Below are 22,004 nucleotides of genomic sequence, written 5' to 3'. Positions count from 1 at the left end.
TCTCAGACCTTGTTTCATTTTCATTAGGCTTCTCCTGCTGGGGTCTGAACTTGTTGCCCCGTCTGAACTGGCGTGACAGCTCAGTAAATCAGGGCGCTTTAGTGGAGTAGCTTCTCTTTTTTTATACAGTTTAATCACAGGACTCCCGCCGCAACCAAGATTAGGCCAGCGTGTGGAATTCGCCAATAAAACAGTCAGCGAGCGAGGAGAGACACTGATGTGGGGCTTCTCATGGTGAAATTGCTGATAGAACATGTTCTATTTCTTACTGAAGCATTGTCAGGACATGGCATGGAAGATGGGCTTTTTTTTCTGCTGCCTACAATCAATCGCTTGGGAGCAACAGGTCTAAGGCTGTAAAGTTGAGGTCAAATCCTGAGTTGTATATGGTTTCTCATCTGGGGTGGGGACATTAAAGCATCAGCCAAAGAGCTTGGTGAAGGCCTTGGCTTTTTTGTTTTTATTTATGGTTAGTCACAGGCTGGGAATTGTTTGAAATGATCAGATGCCAAGTCTCACAAAAAGCACTGTCGCTTTTAAAAAAAAAAAGTTAACTCTTTCATCACACTGACACACGTGTCTACATTCACAAACACACAGATTCGCAAGATTCTTTGTGAGGTGAAAAATATCACCTTGTGAAAGTTTCCAGAAAAGTGAGAACATTGGTCAGTCTTTTCATAATGTGTTTTAAAGCTAAAATGTTCGTGCTTTTCTCATACAAGCTGTTACATCAGTTTATCAGAAAAAAAGTTATCACTAGTTCAAGGTTATGTGTAAACTGATTTATATGAACCATGCAGCTGTTGCAACTGTGCATGCATGCAACCATTTCAACATATCAAAATGGAAACAAAGGGGAGGGCAGGAAGTGTCACGATTCACCGCCAGCAACAAAAACCTCCACCGACCAATCATATCCCACAATCCGCTCACCTCTTAATCATTCAAATATTGTTTATTACAATAAAAATCTTACCATTCATTTCAGTACAGTACTCAGGCTCTCACAGTGGTCTATTACACTACACACTTCTTCCTTTAGAGTATTTTCTCTGCTCTCGGGAAAGAAGCAGACCACTGAGAAAGATGTAAAGAGAAGCATACTGTGGGTGAGAAAATGAGTGTTTGGGATACGACTGGACTGAAACCTGGCCTTTATCGAGAAGGACAAGCATATGTGGATGTTTCTTTAAAAAAAAAATGGAGAGGCTGGAGATGAGACAGCTGTAGCAGAACACAGCATAAAATTACAATTCTGAATGGGCCAAAGATTAGAGACATCAAGACAATGTGAATGTGAAAATAAATGTCTTTTTTAACTCAAACATCTGGGCTTGGTTAGATTTTTCAAGGCCAGAACTTGGAATGGGATCGTTCCAGCGGGGTAATGTTAACTTTCCAGTCCAACACATCAAAACTTACCGTAACAAACATTACACACATACAGTATTTTGGGTGCGATTATACCATTTCCTACAGAAAACAGGCCTGTCTTACTTGGACTGGCTGCCTCAGACCACTCTTCAAAGCTCCTAAGGGTGGTGAGTCAGACGGATAATAACTCTGATTGGAGGAAATAATCTTTCCCATGTGGCTTTGGTGGTTTCCCAGCTCACTGAGAAGTGTACTTGCCCTCATCCTTTGACTGACCCAGGATGTGTGCAAGTATTCAATCACCTAGTCTTGTCTTTGCAGATAAGGAATTTTCTCTCTCTATCTCACACTCTCTCACTTTCTCCCTCAGTTTGTCTATCTGAAGTTCTCACTCTACAATATCTTTCGCTCTCACTTTCTCTCTCTCTCACTCTCTCTCTCTCTCTTGTCTCCCCCTCTCTCCCTCCCTATCCCTCCATATTCTCCTTGCTGCGCCTCCTCTGCTGAGGCCAGTGTGTGCATTGTGGAGGATATTTATAGAATCTCTGTTGACACTGGACGGCATGTGGAGAAATAGCCGCAGCTCAAAACCACAAGACAAACGACCACTCTGCCTGCCTCTGTTTTCCTGATGAGCGGGCCTGGCCTGGATGAGTGGGAGCCTAGGTGACGTCTTACTGTGGCTGGGCTTGGAAGTGAGAGAGCAACCTTAAGAACAGCCCATCACATTAGTCAGTAGTATAAAGACCACAGAGGCACTGAGTGTCGACAGTTATTTCAAGCTTTTCATCAGCAAGCTTTATTTACTTTGGTTTCTGTACAAAAAGACCTTACAACCTCTGTAATCCTATTCTTTCTCTCTCTCTCTCTCACTCTCTCTCTCTCTCTCTCACTTTCTATCTATCTCTCTCTTTGTATTCTTTTGGTGTGTAGTGATTACATCTCTGATTGCAGAGACCTTACTTTTAGTCGTGCGAAGGTAAGCGTTCACCCAGTGAGCGAGACATTCAGAGTTTTACAGCAGTTGGAGTCCATTAGCCGCAATAAGAGAACGTGGATGGGATGCAGATGCAAACTACTGTGGACGAAAGTGGGCAGAAACTCCTGAATCCGTACGTCCCTTCAAAGAAGCACCCCTTCACCCACCCCAACCAAACCATAGACACCCCCCCCACCCACCCACCGCCCCAAGCCCGCCTCACACCAGTGACCCACCGTCGGGAGGGCAGGTGGTGTATGTGATTAGAGAGCTTTATTACATCATCTGAGACACAACCCGGCAACCAGACATACAAACACATACACACACACACACACACACACACACACAGATACAGAGCCCCACTCTGAAAACAGACAAGCTTACTTGGCATTGGGCAGGATAGGGTGATCCAAGAAAAGCAATGCAAACCCACAAGAGAACTGGGGCTTTTGTGTTTGCAGAGTGTCACACTTCATCACGAAGGAAAGCCATAACAGAGCCTGGAGGAGCTTTGAAGCCCAGGCAGGGTGTGCGGGGATCGCCTCTGTGGCTACCTCTGATGTCAGATCCAATATTCTGATTGCGAGCTATTTCCCGGATTAAGATTGTGTTTGTCGGGTGAGAGTGAAACCGTCCGCGTATAGGATATCAGAGAGCAGACATTCTAATTACTTCATCCCACTTCGGTTAGCAGACAAAAGGTAAAAAAAAAAAAAAAAAACGAAAGAAAGAAAGAAAAAAAAAGATGAGGAAGAATAGAGTTCTCTCATGTACCCACAGATCCAATCTACTGACTCTAACATATAGCACTGTAAGGGGTCTTTATACAGACCGGAGAGAAAATAAAGAAAAGCAGAGGACATTTTGATCATTTCAACTTCTGCCGCATGCGTGAGGCCTAATTTGCTTCGCTGTTCTACTCTAGCAACTTAAAATTCATTATCACAAAATATGCTTCAATGTCATCAGTTCACCGCATTGGTAACTCGAACTTCTTCAGTTGAGATCATCTCCACATCTCCCTAATTCTTGCAAGCTCGAAATTCACAAAATGTCACCAAATCATTGAATCATCATAACGCAAACTCTTCAACACAAATAGTGCTGTACAAACATGACATGTCATAAATAAAGTCCTCTTTAACTAACGTAGCATCCAATGCTCTGATCAGATCTCTGAGAAAAAAAACCCAACAACTTAAAATTAAAGATCAGTATAGGAATAATAGGGGCCTGTGTTGATTCCCCCTACTCCTAATAATTATGACCTTGGATTATATAGAACGTAGGTCTCTGTAAAATGTTGAAATGCTTGAGTATGAGATTGTGTTTGGCTGAGCTGTGGAGTCAGGTGACAGCAGCGTGGACTGCTTCTTTTCTGGGCTGTTTTATAATTAAGGGGATCTTGTACTCTAATGAACCACATCCTTTTGGCTGTGACTTCACAGAAGGTTAGAAAAAAAGAAATAAAAGAGAGTAATTTGATTCTGGGATTTTTATGAGTAAATCAAAGCACTTTCAAATCAAGAAAGAATTCTGATAGTTTTGGGAAATAGCATTTGTTCTTCATTGGTGCCCCCAAAACATCCCAAAAGGCAACTCTGTTGATTCTTTGGAATTCAGTAACAGTTCTATTAATAAAAGTATGATAATCAGCACTGATAGTCAGACACAGGAAGTCCCAAACTGAAAAGAGAGGAGAGAAGCAAGACAGAACATGCAGAAGTTTTATAGAAAAGATGAAAAGCAAGTGACTTTGTTAACTGGTGTGATTTCATCTACCCCGTTACCCAGTTTTAAAACAAACACATTTTATCTGCTTTTTCTGGCAAGTAAAATGATGGTAAGAGGCCAGAATTTTCTAGGCAAATATAATACATCCTCTGTCATTATTAGCCAACTGACAACATCGTGGTGCAATGTAGGGATCAAGCTTAATTTGAATCAAATCTAGTTTCATTTAGTACATGTCTCCTAAAACTTCCAATCAAGGTTCAGTTAGCCAGAGACATTAATGGCCCTGCTAATCCATTTAGAGCCCCTCACAATAACAGTTAATTGTCTGTAAAAATGCGTACAGATGTCTGCTTGGTTTGTTTACAAATGGCCTTGGATGTGGTTAGGCTGCAAAGAGCCCTCATTAAGAAGATGGTGCTCAGAAAAATGAGGTTCTGAATTGTGAGAGGACAGGGAATTGCACTGTTGGTTTAAATCAATGAAGTCAATGACCAGTTATTAAATATTAATAAAAAGAATAATCAATAATCTCCATATTAGTTGGATTTGAGATGTCGAAAGGACTTAAGTTCTTCTCTGTGGTCTAATTATATCCAGAGGTACAGAGATGAGCGACAGACCTGGCTCTTGACAAGTCAGCATTATGAGTTACGGCCTGTTGCTTAAAGAGTGCTAATTTAAAACACTGGCATAAACATTTGGGCACTCTTTCCAAGTGGAGAAGATACACTGACAGTGTATATATGTTAGAGGGAATAAATACACCTCTTGACTTAGCACGGCTGGCTCTTGTGAAAGCCATTTCCCTTTAGAGGGAGTAACACAGTATCCCGGCAACATCATCAAAGGATATCAAAACAAACCAAGTATCTCTGAGGTAATGTTGAACTTCATCATTAGGCAATCCCATGAAAAGAAAATGCAGAACTTTAAGATCAAGGTTCCAGAAGAAACTCATCGTGCTACACTGCTACAGTGAAGAGATACACAGATAGGAGTAATCATTGATTGTTCTTCATAACAAAAGAAGGAATAAGAAAGGGGAAGAAGAGAGAGGATAAAACTGAAATAAAGGCTTTGCAGTCTCTTTGAAAATGCTGAAACAAGTACAACAAATACAATTTTTTATACAAAATTTAAATATTAAGAGAATTTAAAGATTTATTCACAAAACTTTTTTTTCACACCACACATTCTTTTATTTAAAAAAAAGAAAAGAAAAGAAAAGAAAAAAGCAGAAGAGCACATTTTAAAAGTTGTTTACAAAATTCTACAAGAAAAACTTGTGGATGCCAAACAACCAGCACTACAATGTCCTTTAGGGAGCATTGGCAGCGATATTAGTGACAGGAAGGAGCGTGTTGTTTGTATTGTGGAGAACTGAGATAATATCCTGTTGGATCCATGACAGTCAGGTGTGCTAAAAGTGTGTTGAGGTTGAAAGAGTGGACACAGGGCAGAGTATTCCGGGTGCTGCAGGTTTCCCATTCTCCAAGGAATGTTTTAGCACTGAAACACATCAAATACCAAACCGGTCGACAAATCATAGGAAAGATCTGTTCTTTGTCTACGGCCAATATGAAGAATGAGAACCCAAACTGAGTTCTGCTGTGAGTCAGAGTCAGGATTCTAAAGTAGTTTGAAAACCAACAGAACCAACTGGTTTAAGCTTAACCGCAAATACAGTTTCATCAGGACGGAAATACTTATCACATGACGTAGGTGCACTTCCAGTAGTTGCAGCTCTGCTGTTTTGTAATTGTTGGAAAACTGCAAACGGTCCTTTTAAAACTGAGTAAAACAAGTTCATAGAGCCTGCATTCTCTTGTGATTGTACTGTACATTCCTGGTCTGACTGTGTCCCAGTGCAAGATCCAAACATAGGCCAGTTCTTCTTAGGAACATTTGACATTAAACATGTATTGTTTTATCACTCAAAAATACCTAGAACAAACAATACAGATGGTGGCAATTTATTCAGTTGCTATGTATCTTAAAGGTAATTGCCTTCCTCTCTAATCCAAAAACTTTGGGTAATTCCAAAATATGTTTTTTTTGTTGTTGTTGTTGCAAAATGTTCTACAGACTGACCCTCCACATCACAGTGAATAGATTCTGTACAGGTCGTCCTTTAAAAAGATAGATGGGAAAAGGGAAAAGGCAGCATGTGACGACTCTTTCCTCATGCTGTCTCCAACCTTGACTGGACTGTCCAAGTGCTCAATATATCTACCCATGATTTCAGACCTTACTTTCTCATTACACCCAAAGTTTTTGTGTCCTTGTGCTACAAAAATTAGTTTGTGTATCTGTGTAAATCAACTGTCATATGCACACGCTCTTTTAAGGAAAAGGCCAAGGGTGTCGTTCGATTTCCTCTGCCTTGCCTCCATATTTATGCGTCTCATATTCACTTCATTGCCTGTGCCTCAGTAATGCTATCCATCAACACTTTTATTCCCTCGATGTCAACAAAAGGACATAAAATTCTCTTTTAAACCGACGGAGCACCAAAACAGATAACAACAAACAACGAAGTTCTTTATTAAAGCTTTCAACAAAAAGAGGCACATAATAAAATAATATTGCTAAGTATGGTCATTTAGTGCAGACAGGATCAATGTTTTTTAATTACAAAAAAACAGCATTAGCTACATGTAGTATTAAGTACCAGATGGAAATTAAGTCAATGGCTAGTGCCTAGTACTACAAACTCTATCTTAAGATTTAATCTTTATGTATTTAGGTTACCAAGGGAGGGACAATCAAAGCACAGCTGGTTATTTTCACTAAATGTTGTTTTTTCTAAAGAAATGTCTGTGGTTCTTCAACACACACAGAGGGAAAATTATATTCTCATAATGAAGTAAGCAATTATTGTAGGGGTGAATCATACAGCTTTATGGTAACTGAGTGTCATAAGATGTCATGCTGTCAATCAAACATAAACATAATATTTCATACTTTACCGAAAACAAAAATCCAATGTAAGGCTGCATATCCACTGGGGGACAAATACTGGCACTGGCGTAAAAAATAAGCAGTTAAACAATTCTTTTATTAAGTCACAAACAGAAAGCACTCCATATGTATGTATATTACACATACGTAGTTTAGGCTACTCTGGACTCTGGTATATACACAGAGATTGCTAAACCATAGTCTGCCTAACCAAGTATTGTTGAGTTTTCAAAAAAAAAAAAGAGAGAGAGAGAGAGAGAGAGAAAAGAACATCTGAAAAAAAGAAAAAAAAAAAGGTTGAGAAAATGTCTCTTTCAATTTTGTACATTCAGACAAAATCAGTTGCCTTTGGCCTGCTTAGGGGCACAAAAGGTGAGGAAGGCAAAAGAAGGCAATGCAATTATTCTGTTCTGGCACAACAACGAAGAGCTAAAGGAGCTTCAAAGGTTTACCTCTAAGCCACAGTGCTTTCTCAGAGGAACATTTCTACCTGTGTGAACACCACAGCTTGGTCTTCGCCTGTCTCTCTAAGGCTACAAACATAAGGGCTGGATGGATTTTTCTCTACTGGTTAAGGAGCCGGCAACTTACCTCCACTAACAAATATTTGATTGTTATTTGTACATAATTCATAACATTTACCCCAAACAATGTTTCTAAAATATGTGTGAGATAACCTTCATGATTACCGCTGATGTGAAAGACACATCAGTTCAGCAGCTGACAAACCATTCAGTGCATTGTAATAATTTGCCTACAATAAATTATGCTAATGTATATCATTCTATTAAAGTCGTCACAAGAGTACCAGGTAAATTCAAAAGAACTGACTTCTGCAGTTGTTGAAGCGACTGCGGTATATCTGACGTCGAAAATAACTTTTAACTTTTAGTCAGCATTTCAAACGAAACAAAAATAGTTATATTTTACAAGAGGGGTACTGAAGCCTACATTTCCATCTGTTCCTGCCGTAATCCAAGATTTATACCAGTGTTCAACGATTAAACAAGCTATTATGTATTTGATAATATACAGTTAATATGGGTGTATGTGATTCTTCGAAAGACGGTCGTAATTCTCTGTCATGACAAGTATCTGCACATGGAAACTCCGCAAAGAGCGCTGACAGTGGACTCATGAGACTCAGCCTTCTTAAACACGCTTAAACAGAGTCCTGAAAATAATTCGAAGAATATATCCATTTACATCGTCTGTTTGAGTACCATACAAATTAAAGTTATCAGTACATGTTGCTACATGATGTGTACATGAATAACATCTAACTGTGCTTAAAAGTACCAATAAATGCCGCTGCTTTTCAAACAGGCATAGGCAGAGGCAGCCTCAGTTGCGGGTCCTGTCTCCTCCCGGTAAAAACTTGATCCACGTTTCGGCAGGGAAACATCTTGTTGTGGAACGATAATCGTGTCCTGTGCTGCCTAACTCTGATACATTTGGCCTCAAGGCTATGTTTAAGGCCACTAAATATTGTTCTGCATTGTTCGTGGGGCAGTTTTGAATAAAGAAAATGAAAGTTGTGGCGTTAATAAGGTAATTTGTCTCTGCTCTTGGAATGTAACGTAGCCTACGCTACGTCAACATACTGGCTGTCATCACCTCGATTCCTTCTGTAAAATATGAACTATAACGTCTGTCACAAGCACATTTCACTCTCAGAACAAGCAAATAAATAATACAAATAACATACAAACTAAGCAATGTGAAACACCGAAGCAGTACAGGTGACCGTGTTACTGTAGTAACCCTCTTTGTCGTTTCTGTCATCTCCAGCGGTGGTAAAGACAGTTGTTACAACATGATGCAGTGCGTGGCCGCCGGGCATTCAGTTGTCGCTCTTGCCAACCTGCGCCCAGCTCACAATACAGGTAAGAATACCCAAGTCCTGATACAACACAAAGCACAATACATATAAAACGCTGTCTAAATATTAACATGGCGACTGATAAAAGTTAACAAACATTTCTCTTCTTTTTTTTACTAGATGAATTAGACAGTTACATGTATCAGACTGTTGGCTTTCAGGCCATTGACCTGTATGCAGAGGCTATGGGTCTTCCTCTCTACAGGCGGACCATAGAAGGTCACAGTTTGGATACTGAGAAAGAGTACACTCCCACAGAAGGGGATGAGGTAGAAGACCTGTATCATCTTCTGAAGCTGGTCAAGGTAATCTTAAGATCATCTCTTTGATGCCCCTATGTAATTCAGCAAGCATATACTATAATACTCTTCATATAGGGGTGGGAGTGTGTGTATGTGTGTGTACCAAGTTTGTTCCCTGAACATTTATGTGTATATTGCTGCAGCAAAATAACCAATTTTATAGAACTGAGACCGATTTAAATTCCAATTTCAATGATGAAAAATGCTGTTTTCTTCTACCGTAATATGCACTGTTTTCTACAGCTGTGGCATATCTTTCACACTTTCAGAGAGGCACATTCTCCCTAAAATGCCACTTCTCTTCCTGTCACACTAGGGCATACAATGAACATTTGTGTCATTTTTCCTTTACGCGTTTATAATTTCACATTTATGAACACATCCATTCCAGGCATTCATTTTTTGAGGAGGCAAACTTATTTTAATGTAGTAATAATTAATTTTTCTGCCCCTCAAAATCATTGTTACTGAATCACTGTTAAAATTGTGCCACTCAGACAAGTGTTGTGGAATTTTGCCCTCTAGACAAGTATTCTCTAAAGTAGCTCTTGCATATGCATCTATATATATATGGGCTCAGTTTAACTGCCTTTCGGCTTGTCAGCTGTGGAATCTATACCCTCTTTGTACTTTTTGATATAGTGGAAAAACAACCTGACATTAATATAGTATTAAATGTTTTATCAGAGAGGTTAGAAAATATTCATTTTGGAAGGGTCAAATAATTGATGAAGCTGTTGTTAGAGAGGAATCTTCTGACAGCTTTTTTCTTGAACTTTCTGTGTGTGTGTGTGTGTGTGTGTGTGTTTGTGTTTGTGTTTCACACCTTTGGCACCCAGAACATAGCCAACCGAGATCTTCCTCACACCTCATTTCAAGTGCTCTCTCAGTATCCACCTCTCTCTCTTTCTCTCTCTCTCTCTCTCTCTCCCTCTCCGTCTCTCTCTCTCTCCCTCTCCCTCTCTCACCCTCTCTCTCACTCTTTGACAGAGTGAACAAACTCCCCTCTTCCTGCATTTCAGGGTACTGTGAATCTTTTCCTCTCATTTTTACATCACAACAGCAAGCATCAAATTTTAAGGGCTTGTTACTTTGGGGGTGGGTAGGTGTGTCAGATGTCTTGACATGGTGTAAACAGGAAGGGGAGGGAGTGTATGATCTCCCTGTAGGTCTATGTGCAAACATGTTCATTCAGCACTGGGCCTTCAGTGGACATGTCCAATATGAGACATCCAGAGGCTGATGGAAAAGGCTTGTGAACCTCAGCCTGCCTCAAGCCCTTCTCACTTATTCTTTCTCTCCATATTTCACTTGTTTCTAACTTTCTCTGTCGCAGCCTACCCCCACTACCTCTCTCTTCTTCTCTCTTCCCTCTCCTTTGTCTATCACCCTCCTCCTTCTCTCATTCTACCTTTTACCTCCTGGTCTGCCTCCTTCTCCTTCCATTTCTCTCATTTTCTCCCTCTCCCTCTCTCTCTCTCTCTGCCATTTTATTTTATTTTTATTTTTTTTTAAGCTCTAATAGTCTCCAGAAAGCCCTCCCTCCACCCTCCTGTGTTTTCTCTGTCCCTGGTATCACCTCAGACTCAGTGATTGCTGAGTTTCCCTAATTTCCCATTTCCAGGGTTGTAGTGGCGTGACCTCCCTTGTCCTCCTCAGCCTCGTATGGGCCCACAGGCCGCTGTGCTGGAGCCGTCCTCAGATTGTTTACCACAGTCACGATGATCTGTGGACTCGCAGCAGTGTTTGATAAACACACATTTCCCCTCTTTATCAGGAACACGACTGAAAGCGTGGTTTCACCCTCCCCCACCCCTCGTCTCTCTCTCTCGCTCTCTCTCTGTCTCTCTCTCTCTCTCTCTCTCTGTTTCCTTTAGGAAGGAGAACTTTTGTAATTGATGAAGACTCATTGTTGAGCCTCAGTCTGAACTTTTCATTAAACATACTCTGAACTTTTTATTTTCCTCAGTTTTTGCTTTAATTTCTCAGCCAAAATAAAGTTAGATGTTCTTAAGCTGAGTGAGAATTCACTAGCTTCACCATCATAAGCAACTTTTTTCCTTTTAAGAAGACTGAATGTGTAAAGGCTCTGAATTTATTCTTCTCAGGTTTGGCTCATTGTTTGATTTGTGTTGAAGAATTTAAAAAAAAAAAAAAAAAAAAAAAAAAAGCTCTCCGATAATTAGCTGTAAAATCGCCCTCACAGGAAAAGAACATTTCTAGCATCAAAAATGTGTTCTGTTTGGGAAATGTGATATTTTGAAAGATTCAAGCTAGCAGTGTGAATTAATTAGATGTTATTAAAATCTATTTGGCAAATGACACTTGAACATAGATGAAAGAATTTTTTTTTTCAGTGCTCTGTTGAAGCTGTGCGGATCAGTTCCCCCCTCCCTTTTTTTCCACTTTTTTTTTTTTTTCGAGTCGGAGTTTGTCGACTTTGCTCAGACCATGGGGCAACAGTGCCACCTATAGCCGTTTTCTTGAAACGCACCTCTTTGTCTCAGAAACTCATTTTGTTGCTTCAAAGAATCTGTCGGCCCATTCAGAGATCAAAAGAATGTACCATCCTCTCTGGCAGTATTGTTAATGAAAAAATGTAAAAAAAAAAACAACCAAAAAACAAAAAAACTCAAATCAAAACAAAAAAATGTAGTTCTTCATTTAGTTCTTCTTTATATATTAGTGGCGATAATCTCATAATGACAGTGTGGCCTTGCCCTCAGTCGCTCCATCATCCTTGGTGACTGTCGATCTTTTTAAATCCTTTTTGATGTGTGTAATCTGAGAGACAGGAGTCACAGCATACCTCATGCAAGGGATGACGAGGCTGACCTTTGAACTTGATTTTTTTCGAAAGAGAAATAACTGTTTTGTCAGCAGCACAAGGGATCTTTCGTTTTTCTTTTTTTTTTTCTCCTTTTTATTTAACGTCAGCATTGATTGCAGGGATATGGCCAGAGATTGATGTGCTCTTTTCTTTAAGTATCTCATAAATCAACCAAGAGATTGAATGTCAGCTTTATCTTACTTGTGTGGAAGGATTAAACATTCTGAAAAGAAGAAATAAGAAAAAAAAAAGGAAAAAATGGCCTTGCTTGGCATCTTGATGGCAGTTCAGGAATGATTTTTTTTCTTTTTTTACAGGCACATTTAGCTCTCTCTCTCACACACACACACACACACACACACACACACACACACACACACACACACACACACTTTCCTTTGGGTCTCTTGAAACCCAGCATGTTTATCAAGAATATGTATCAAGATGCAAAAGAAATTGATATTGAATATGTCAAATCAAATTAAGGTGGTATTTGTGTTCTGTCCTTTTGCTTGCCCATACACTCAGTACAGCAGAATAGTTCTGCCAGTGATTCAGATTAGCACTGTCAGTCACCTCTGGCTGAAACGTCAGCTGCCTAAGGCTACTCAGAAGGTTAATATTAGTCATTTAAAATCTTTCCTGTGTCTCATTGTCTCTACAGTCTATGAAAGGAACAGGAGCTCTCTGTGTGTCTGTGTGCATGTGTGCACGGGCGTGTGTGTGTGTGTGTGTGTGTGTGAGGGCATGCGTATTTGCGTGCTCTTTTCTTCAAAGGTCAAGTCAGAGGCCTTCTGGTACAAGATAACAAGTTCACGTCTGCTTCCTTTGCTCCCCTGAGTTGAAAACAGAACTCTTCACGTATTTTTCCATATCTTCTTGATGAGCTCATGTTTAGAAATTACAACTGTACTCCACAGACATAGCTTCAAACAATGTGAAAACATATTTCCATGGTGCCGCGTAACTAGGCTGTGAGAATTGCTGACCACTAGCATTTGCTGATCTCCTGTGGAGTTCTCGGAGACTAGGCTCTGTTCTTACCGGAGAGTGATTTATTTTTTTTTTAATTTTCCTTGAGAAAAACAATTATGGATTTTTAGGACTTTGCTCTGTGAATTTCGTGCAACACATTGTACTCTCTATTTTACGTGCTGCTGTTTTGTCAGTATTAATGTAGAAGGGAGTAAAACTTCAAACCTTCCACTGTATGGTTAGTTTTAGATTGTCTGTGCAAACTTATTGAGCAAATTTGCCGAGAGCGTTGAGTTTTGTTAGGCAAATAATGGGGTATTCATGATGGTATCTGCAAAGTAAGCCTGGGAAAATGCAAAAACTTGACATTTCTGTCAAATTTTGGTCCCAGGTGTGATAGAGTACAAATATTAAATGATTCAAACTTTTCCCTCATCTGTAACTCATCACACCTTTTTAAGAAAACAGTAAAAAGAATATTACTATTTTGATAAGTCATATCCTGGGGCAGTGTAGATCCCCCTCTCTTTCTGTTTTTCTCTCTTTCTCTCTTTTCCTCTTCTCTCTCTGTCTCTTCATGTCATAGAAACAGGTTGAAGAGCAATGCATTGCCTTTTTAGATGTTGAAACATTTCCCTCCCTCTGTGTGTGTAGATCTTATCCATGTCTTAAACACTCTCTGCATTCCCTAGACACTCTTTCCGCACCATTATCGACATAAGCAGACAAGCTCCTTTCACCTGAGACTAGGGTCCATCAGGCTAGTCCAAACACACGTTTGTTTTCTTTCTTTTTTTTTTTGGGTCTCTAGACTCTATTGGACGTTGTAACTTTTATCTGGAGCCTTTAGAAGGTGTCCGTAGCCAGTGCTGCATGTGCCCTTCTGGAGGTTTCCAGCTGTGAGGGCATGAGCCGAGACACAGAGCTGGGAACCAGTGAGCCACGCTGATCGATCAAGCTCACAGTGGTGTCGGAAACCCCCGCACAACGGTGCAGAAAAAAAAGAAAAAGAAAGAAAATCCGTCTCTGATTGCCGCCACGTTACAGCGCCAAAAAAGAAAAGAGCTAAACAAGAATGAATACCATCAGACCTGCTCACTCTGAAAACCCTGACACTGTAGGTCAGTCCCATGGCACATTGGATCAATAGAAAATCTAACATGAGAAAAGTGCTCTCTATTTGGAGGCCCGTGTAAGCAGGTACAACACGCTGTGCGTTAGCCAGAGTAAACACCCTATAGCCCGAATTTTCTGTTAGTGGGCTGATTGTTAATTTTTAATTTAGTGACTGGTATGGCTAGCCAAAGCCTTTAGTGTCAATTTGTACTGGCTTGGATTTTCTGTGTGCTGTGTATTTTTAGCATTCGAAATTATTACACCTGCACTAATGTCTTTTTTCCTTTTTTGGCGGGGGTTTTGGGGAGGGAGAGATTTATGCGGGCTTTAAATACAGTCAAAGTCTCGTCTTTACTGGAAAGAATGGGCGCGTTTGCTTGTTTTCCGCATGAGGAAGGCCACCAGAACCGCTCTGATAATGGTTACTCGCATTGTTTTCTGGCCGTGTGGAAGTGGCAGGACAGGATCTATTTAGACCCAAGCACATTCCCCCCCCCCACCCCTACCGTTAACAGTCACACAAACATTAGATAAAGAGCCTTGCCTAAAGCCTTTGTAATTTGTTTGTATTTTTCTGCCTAATGTACTTTGTTCAATCTTGTTTAGAGATGATTGCAAAGATAGCCTTATCGTGGCTTGCCAAGGGCATGAGCAGCTTACACTGGTCGTTCCAATGGAGAATGTTATTTTATTTTTTATTTTTTTTTTAAATCCATGAAGCTTGGCCGCCAAGGCAAATTGTAGACATAGCTCGGAGTTATTTGCATCAAATCTCTGTAAACCAGGTCCAAGCATTACTCTTTTTTTGAATACACTTTGAGGGATAGTTCCAGCTGAGATAGTGTCGCTGTCTTGATTGACCCACTGCTGCTGCGAGTTTGATACAGTCTATTTGTGCTCGCGGAAACTAAAGAACAATGTTTGAGAGAAAAGCCCCCGACGCAAATTATTCTGCGCTCGTATTCGTAAAATGTGTCAGGGCTGCTGCAAGGAATCACATTAAAAGCAAATTTCGGAGTAATATCACTTCTGCCGCAGAGTAGAGAGTGATGTTGGAAGAAAATGCTAATGTACGCATGTGGTTGAAACATTTGTTCACTGTAATTAAGTCTGTGACAAACTGTATTTTTTCTCTGTAAGAACTACACCTGTTCAATATTGCTGCTCGAACTGCAGATCTTTCTTTTCATGAAAGGTCTTGAAAAGCCACTGTCTTACTGATACTATGCCAATTTCTAAGCGCAAATTTTAGCTCCTTTAGAAGTTCTTTTAAGCTATAAAGCTCCTCATAAAGAGCTTTTATTCCAAAGTTTAAAACTACATACAAAGTTCTCCAGAAAGCCTAGGTAATTAGTTCTCTAAGATACTGTATGAAAACCCATACTGAACAAAGTGCTTGACAGCGTCTGATGTTTAGATGGTGTACAGGGTTTTTGTCGGGTTCTCTCTTAGACCTCACCGACAGAAATGAAACTGAGGATTCCAAAGATGTCGGGAGTTTCTACTGTTTATTCATAAATAAAGCTGGGGAAGGTTTCCTATTCGGTCTGTAGTTTTGAATCGAACTTTTTACCACTTTTTCTTCACCAATAAAACATTTTGAACTGGAGACAGTCCAAGAACAACAACACGGTTTTACCAAGCCAGAAATGTCAAGTGAGAGGGGCTCCTTCGCTCTGCATGGACTGTATTCCTCTGGCATGAACTCCTGAGAGAAAGAAGACATTTTACCTTTTTTATATGGGAATATGTCATTGGCACGGCTGGAATATGTCTGCTTCTTCTCATCTGGCCACATAGCTGAGGGATCACTATCAGTCTTGTACCCACAAATATTCAGATGACTTCTCTGTTTGGCTCTAGTGAGGTACATTCCTCAAGAGGGTTATTTGTGGCGGGCTTTATACCCCCTGTAGATTAGGCTATAACCAACAAAAGAAAAACAGGGTCTGGAGCCTGGGCAGCGTGTTAGACCTGTGGCTGCTCCCACCCTGTCGGCCAGAGAGGGAAGAAGGGGGAAGGCTTGCGAAGATGTCTGAGGCTCAAAAGTTGTTGACAGTGAAAGGGAGATGGTTCCCCTCTGTTTTTAGTGCCTTCTTCTTTAATAAGGTCCTCTGGAACAGCTCCGAAGTAGTAAAGGTTTTTGTTTTTGTTTTTTTTTTAAGCTTTCACTGAAGTGGTCGGTGTTGTTGTAGGAATGTGTGAATAGCAGATGACACACTGGCGTGGTGTAGTTTACTCTCCATGTCAGTCTGTTAGATATTGGCCAGTGCAGGGTATGGGAGCGAAGCCCAGTTTCTACCTGTTTATGCCTTTTGACAGAAGTCATGTCAGGACAAGGGTTTGCTGTTTTATTCTTTGCTTGTGGATGCAGAGTGTCAAATATCACAGGCTTCAACAACGCCAGACACTGACAAGTACTCCTAACTTCTTGTAAGACTGAAGTACTTTCTTCCCCTTCTAAATTATCAAAGTGATTAAAACGAATGGACTTTGTGCTACTTCCCAGCTAGGCTGTATTTCAGCTTTTAGTTTTTCCATAAATGTTGATATGGAAAATCTTTTTTTTTTTTTTTTTTTAAACGTACTCTGAATTTGTTCTGTAACCAGCCCTTTGTGCTTGGCTTGGCTCAGCTTTCGGCTTTGGCCTGTCTTGACGTCTGGCAGCCCTGTTTACGTAACCGTATATATTTAAGAGAGAACTCGTGAAACGTTAATCTCTCTCTACTTTTTAAACCTGATGAATTTCTACGTTTTCCAGCTGTGTGGCATGGCATATTTATGTGCGAGTCCATCTACGAAAACAGCTCTGTCAGTCCCGATGAATCACAGCTAGAGTTGTGTGTATACTGCAGGCCATAAGACTCCACACAAATAACCAAGGTGGCTTCTTTACAAAAAAAAAAAAAGACTCACTTTTTTCCAGATAGAAGAGTTGAAACTTTCTTCTTCTTTTTTTTTTTTTATTCTGTGCTGATAGGATGTAAGGCAGAAGGACAATCTAGGTGGGAAGGTCATGATTTTGTGGCTTGCATACTGTAAAGTTGCTCATTATGGTTAGATAGAATGATTTATACGCTTTGCAGTGTCCCCATGAAATATATATATTTTTCACCATAAAAAATAAATTTAACCTGCTCTCTCTTCTGTAAAGACAGTCAAGTGTGTTTAAGCTCTCACCGGTTTGTGTCTTGTTGCCGAGAATCATCCCTCTGTTCGCTTTAGAAAGAGAGGCAAAGAGTAAATCATAGTTAAAGAGACGTTTCGAAAGGACAGTACCAAAAAGGAGAGTACCTCCAAGGCACAGCTCTGGTCAAAGAACATTAACCGCCTGTGAGTTCACAACACATGACTATACGCTGATGTTATGTTAAAAGTCAAGAGAGTTACAGTATAATCAGTACAACATATTTCCCACAGATGGGTTTAATATTTAGTTGCCTAAGGTGGCATTTGTTTTTACCTGAATAACAAATATTAAAGGCATTTCATAAAATTATCATTTTCTATGTTTACTCTTATCATGTTCATCTTGTGTTAGAGTAACACTTATCTTAGTCCTTGATGTCAACGGTTTATTTAGTTGTCATATATATATAAAAAAATTTTTAATATATGCTTCACAACAGTGGTTGGTACAAATGAAAAATGAATTTAAAAAAGGAAGAAATAAAATGACTGTCAGTTTCTGACCTTAGAACGTAGGACGGTTTCTGTCTCTTTCTCAAGCAGCTGTTGAGTGTGTTTGGAGTTAAATGACATGCCCTGTGAGTGTTTGGAGATTTTATTAAGCACAAATTACTTGACCCAGCATGTATCATCACTACAGGGTCCCCCAGCCGCTCCAGCAGGGCTCCTGTGTGGCACAGAGCAATCCTATTACAACTGGGTGGAGAGCTGATGTAATGGAGGGGCCCCATTAAAATCATGTTGGGTCCAGTCACTCACTGATGGATCCTGGAGAGGGGTGGGATAAGGGTGTGTGTGTGTGTGTGTGTGTGTGTGTGTGTGTGTGTCAGAATGACAGCGAGGATGTGCCTCGGCGTGTGCTGGTCCTGACTGCCCTTGAGCAAACTGTCATTCAAAGCACTTCAATTAATTTCTTAGCTGTCTTCCAGACTCGTCATGCCACGGGCAGAGGGCACAATGAGCACAAAATTATGTAAACAGTATGCAGCAAGACTGAGACTTGACCCGCTACATTTATTTGTTATGTTTTTGATCAGTTAGGTAGCTGGTTGAACTTAAGGGGAAGTTCTACACATGTTTTCATTTTCTAAGCATCATGTTCTTACCTCAAAAGAACTCCGTAAATGCATGACTTAGTAACAGTTAACACCCTTATATGGAAACAGTTTGAGTACAATAAGGGAAACAGAAATTTAGCTTGTTTTAAGGAAAGAACACCAAAGTGATAAGATGAAACACTGGCAGACTTTTCCTTAAAATGTTTTTTTTTTTTTTTTATTTTAGGTTTATGTCTGTTTTCTGTCTACATGTCACTCTTCTCTGGCTCTACCATTTTAAGTCATACTATGCAGAACCTCCCCTGCCTGGAGTCCCTGCCTGTGAAGAAAAGAGAGAAGAAACTGCTCTTTGCTTTAATGCTGTATTACTAACCTCATGTTTATGACTTGGAGAGATGAGTTATGGAAACATGGAAATAACACCTTCAAGTACTATTTCGAATGATTCTTAGCCATGAATTCACTTGTCATGGTAATAAGACACCAGTTTATCTTTCAGTTCATTTTTTCTTTTGTGTGTGTGTGCATTCGGTTGTCCACACAGACAGTTCTTTCTAGACCTCTGCTCAAGTCGGTTTCCGGCACCTTCTACCGCTTGACGCTCGCGGGCTATCCGGACGATCCGAACAAATAGATCCCGTGGATCTTTGTCCTGCGCTTCGTAACGACACCACATCACATTTGGGACTTCGAAAGTGGGATTGGATAATTGTTTCTTTTTGTAGTTCACGTCTCCGCTTTAATCATCTCCACTCTAACATCTTAATCATCCAGCCAAGTACATACATTTTCATAAGAGACATTAGGGGCTTAGATTTAATGAATTCAGCAATTAGTAGCACACATTAATGAGTGGAAAGGGGGATAAGCAGCTCCACTGACAGGCGTGTGTGTGTGTGTGTGTGTGTGTGTGTGTGTGTGTGTGTGCGTGCGTGCGTGCGCTTCCCGGCCCTGACGCTCCCAGTCATCCCTCTTCATTTATCCTCTTATGCTCAGAGCTTTGTAAATAAAAGAAAGAGAGAGAGAGAGAGACTTTTAACCTTTAATAGCTCTTTATTCCAAACCCCTCAGAACTCCAACAAGGGCATGAAAAGGCAAAAGAAGCAGTAGTAGCTGTGCTAACCGTGGTCCACTCTCGAAGCGGTAGCACCGAAAGAGAGGGGGGAAGAAAAGCTAACGAGATGATTTAGGGGCCAGGGCGATTTTGACAAACCGCGACCGTACGCCAGGTCCCGTTTTCACAAGCTTTTATATTCTGGGCCAAGGGGTTACTCGCTATTTGTACTAGTGCGTATTCTGCGCATGAATATTTTTTTTACGCGTTTGATAGGGTTACTTTTATAAGTATCGTGGTAATACTTTCACTTCTAAAAGTTGTTTTTCATCGAGATATTCATGATCCGGCTCAGTCTTTTTTTTTTTCCTGAAAGTTATTAAAAACACGGATAAATATTTCACACAGCGTGAAATCTAAATTTATGTTTTTATAATGTAATGAAGACATGGAACAATTCTGCAATATCCATTTCTCTAGATCGTATGTCTTTGGCCCCCACTGATGCCGTCACCACCCCTTCTCGACCGACAATAATTCCTCCCGCTTTTTCCCACATAGGATGAGAAAATATGCCCAGAATTTGTGAAATCTGAGCGGCTCAGTTTGTTCAGGCTCCCCGTTTGTCGTTTTGCGAGCGAAACTAGTCCTTCTCTCATTCCTGTCAGTCTCACAGCAATGACTAGAACAGCATGAAAAAACAAAGCGGCATCCAAAAATAACCTCTTTCTCCAGGCCCTCTCACTCCGTTTTGTTTATAAACGGTCTAGGGCTGAAAATGGACATTAGACAGAAATGGGTGTGAGAATGTCTCTTCTCCTGTCCCCACAACATTGGAAGGAACGGGCAGTGAGGGGCTATTATTATCGTGTGATGCTGTCCGTCTATTATTGTAATTCATGTCTTAGCATGGAGCTAGCTGAAAGCCTAAATCCATTGTTATCATAGTCTCTCTCTCTCTGTCTCTGTCTCTGTCTCTCGCTCCCTCTCACTCTTTCTTTCTCTCTCTCACTCCCTCTGTGTCTGTTTGACTGTTTGTTGCTCCCTATCTCTCTGTCTCTGTCTCTGTCTCTCTCTCTCTCTCTCTCTCTCTCTCTATCTCTCTATCAAATGTGCAGGACCAAGGCCTAACTGCTTTGTGCACTGTTGTAAACCTCGCAGAGAAGCGACTGCCGTCTTGCAGTTGCTTTGCTCTCATAGAAACTGACAGACATTTTTTAGGCGGGGAAATTGCATTAAAAAAGATTTTTCCGCCCCGAGGCTCTCTTAAATATAGCAGTGATCACATCTGAATTAGCACTGAAACTCCTTACTCCCAGTCTGACAGTCAGAGTCATGTAGCCTTTCCAGTGCCGTGCAGCCAGAGAGGCAGGAGTCCAGATTTACTGTCCGCTTCATGTAGGCGCTGCCTGAGTGGAGAGTGGAGGGCCATGCTGATGAACACTGTGTGTTGTGTTGTGACTGGTGTTGATACAGTGTTAGTCATCGACTTGGGATGTTTCTTTATGGCATGTTATGCTACTGTCTGCCAGTGTGATACTACTGGGAAAGTACTGAATGATTTTTATATTGTTAAACATCCTCCGTCTACGTAATGTACTCGCCCTGTCCCCAGTTAGATGAACCAAGTGTGTAAGAGAGTGTGTATGTGTGTGTATGTGTGTGTCTGTGTGTGTCTGTGTTTGTGAGTGAGAGAGAGACTAGAGACTGGACACAGTGTCTGTCTCCCTTTCTATTACACTCCTGCCTGAGGCTGCTGTATAACCATGTCTCTCATACACACACACACACACACACACACACACACGCACACGCACACACACACACACAGACACACAAAGAGAGAGATATATTTATACATATATGTTCATTATCAGATTAGCTGACACATAATGGTGGAAACAGCATTGGTCCCTGAGGCAGTGCATGGATTTCATTTAAAAAGTATCAAAGGTTTACACAGGCGCCTGTTTTAATCAGCATGTTGATCAGACAGAGAGAAATTGCGGGAGAAGACTACGGGGAGGGGGAGGTTATCTTAAGGACCAGTAGCCTGGGAAATTGATAATGCTACGAGGTAATTTACTGACAACTTGTGCATCCCCTGAGTGTACAACTGGACCCCAATTCTAATTACAGCACATGTAATGTCCTAATGAAGCAGTGTGTGTGTGTGCGCGCGCGTGTGCATGAGTGTGTGTGTGTGTGTGCATGCGTGCATGTGCGCACACGAAGGACGTACACATGCACATGTGTGCACATGAGGGCCCTTCCGATCTGTCCTCTTTTCCTGGGACTAAATACAAACTCTTCGCAGCCTTCAATGCAAATGTCAGTCTCCCTCTGGAACATGTGGATATCAGTGTATATACAGTTGATAGAATAAAATACATATGCTCTTAACAGAATCAAACATTTAATTATCTCAACACTACAAAGCAAATAAACAAATGCACATTAGGAGTATCTAAAGCCCAAGTTATATACACAGTTGTTGAGCAGTAGTTTGTGCTCTCCATCTCAGCCTTCACTCAGTGGCCT

At 40.7% G+C, this 22,004-nt stretch overlaps 1 protein-coding gene across 1 annotated transcript in view; it reads left to right on the top strand.

Annotated features, from left to right (window-relative positions):
- Positions 1-8,585: 8,585 nt before the first annotated feature.
- dph6 (diphthamine biosynthesis 6) overlaps positions 8,586-22,004 on the top strand; it is a 55,939-nt gene continuing 42,520 nt past the window's right edge. Inside the window, exons 1-3 of the mRNA XM_030785338.1 lie at positions 8,586-8,608; positions 8,849-8,943; positions 9,060-9,244. Coding sequence (XP_030641198.1) covers positions 8,586-8,608; positions 8,849-8,943; positions 9,060-9,244 — 303 coding nt within the window. The remainder of the gene's footprint in view (positions 8,609-8,848; positions 8,944-9,059; positions 9,245-22,004) is intronic.

This window comes from Chanos chanos, chromosome 1 (assembly GCF_902362185.1).
Source record: "Chanos chanos chromosome 1, fChaCha1.1, whole genome shotgun sequence".
In the NCBI taxonomy this organism is placed as follows: Eukaryota; Metazoa; Chordata; class Actinopteri; order Gonorynchiformes; family Chanidae; genus Chanos; species Chanos chanos.
Note: the sequence above shows the minus strand (reverse complement) of the source record. Positions and strands in the feature narration are given on the sequence as shown.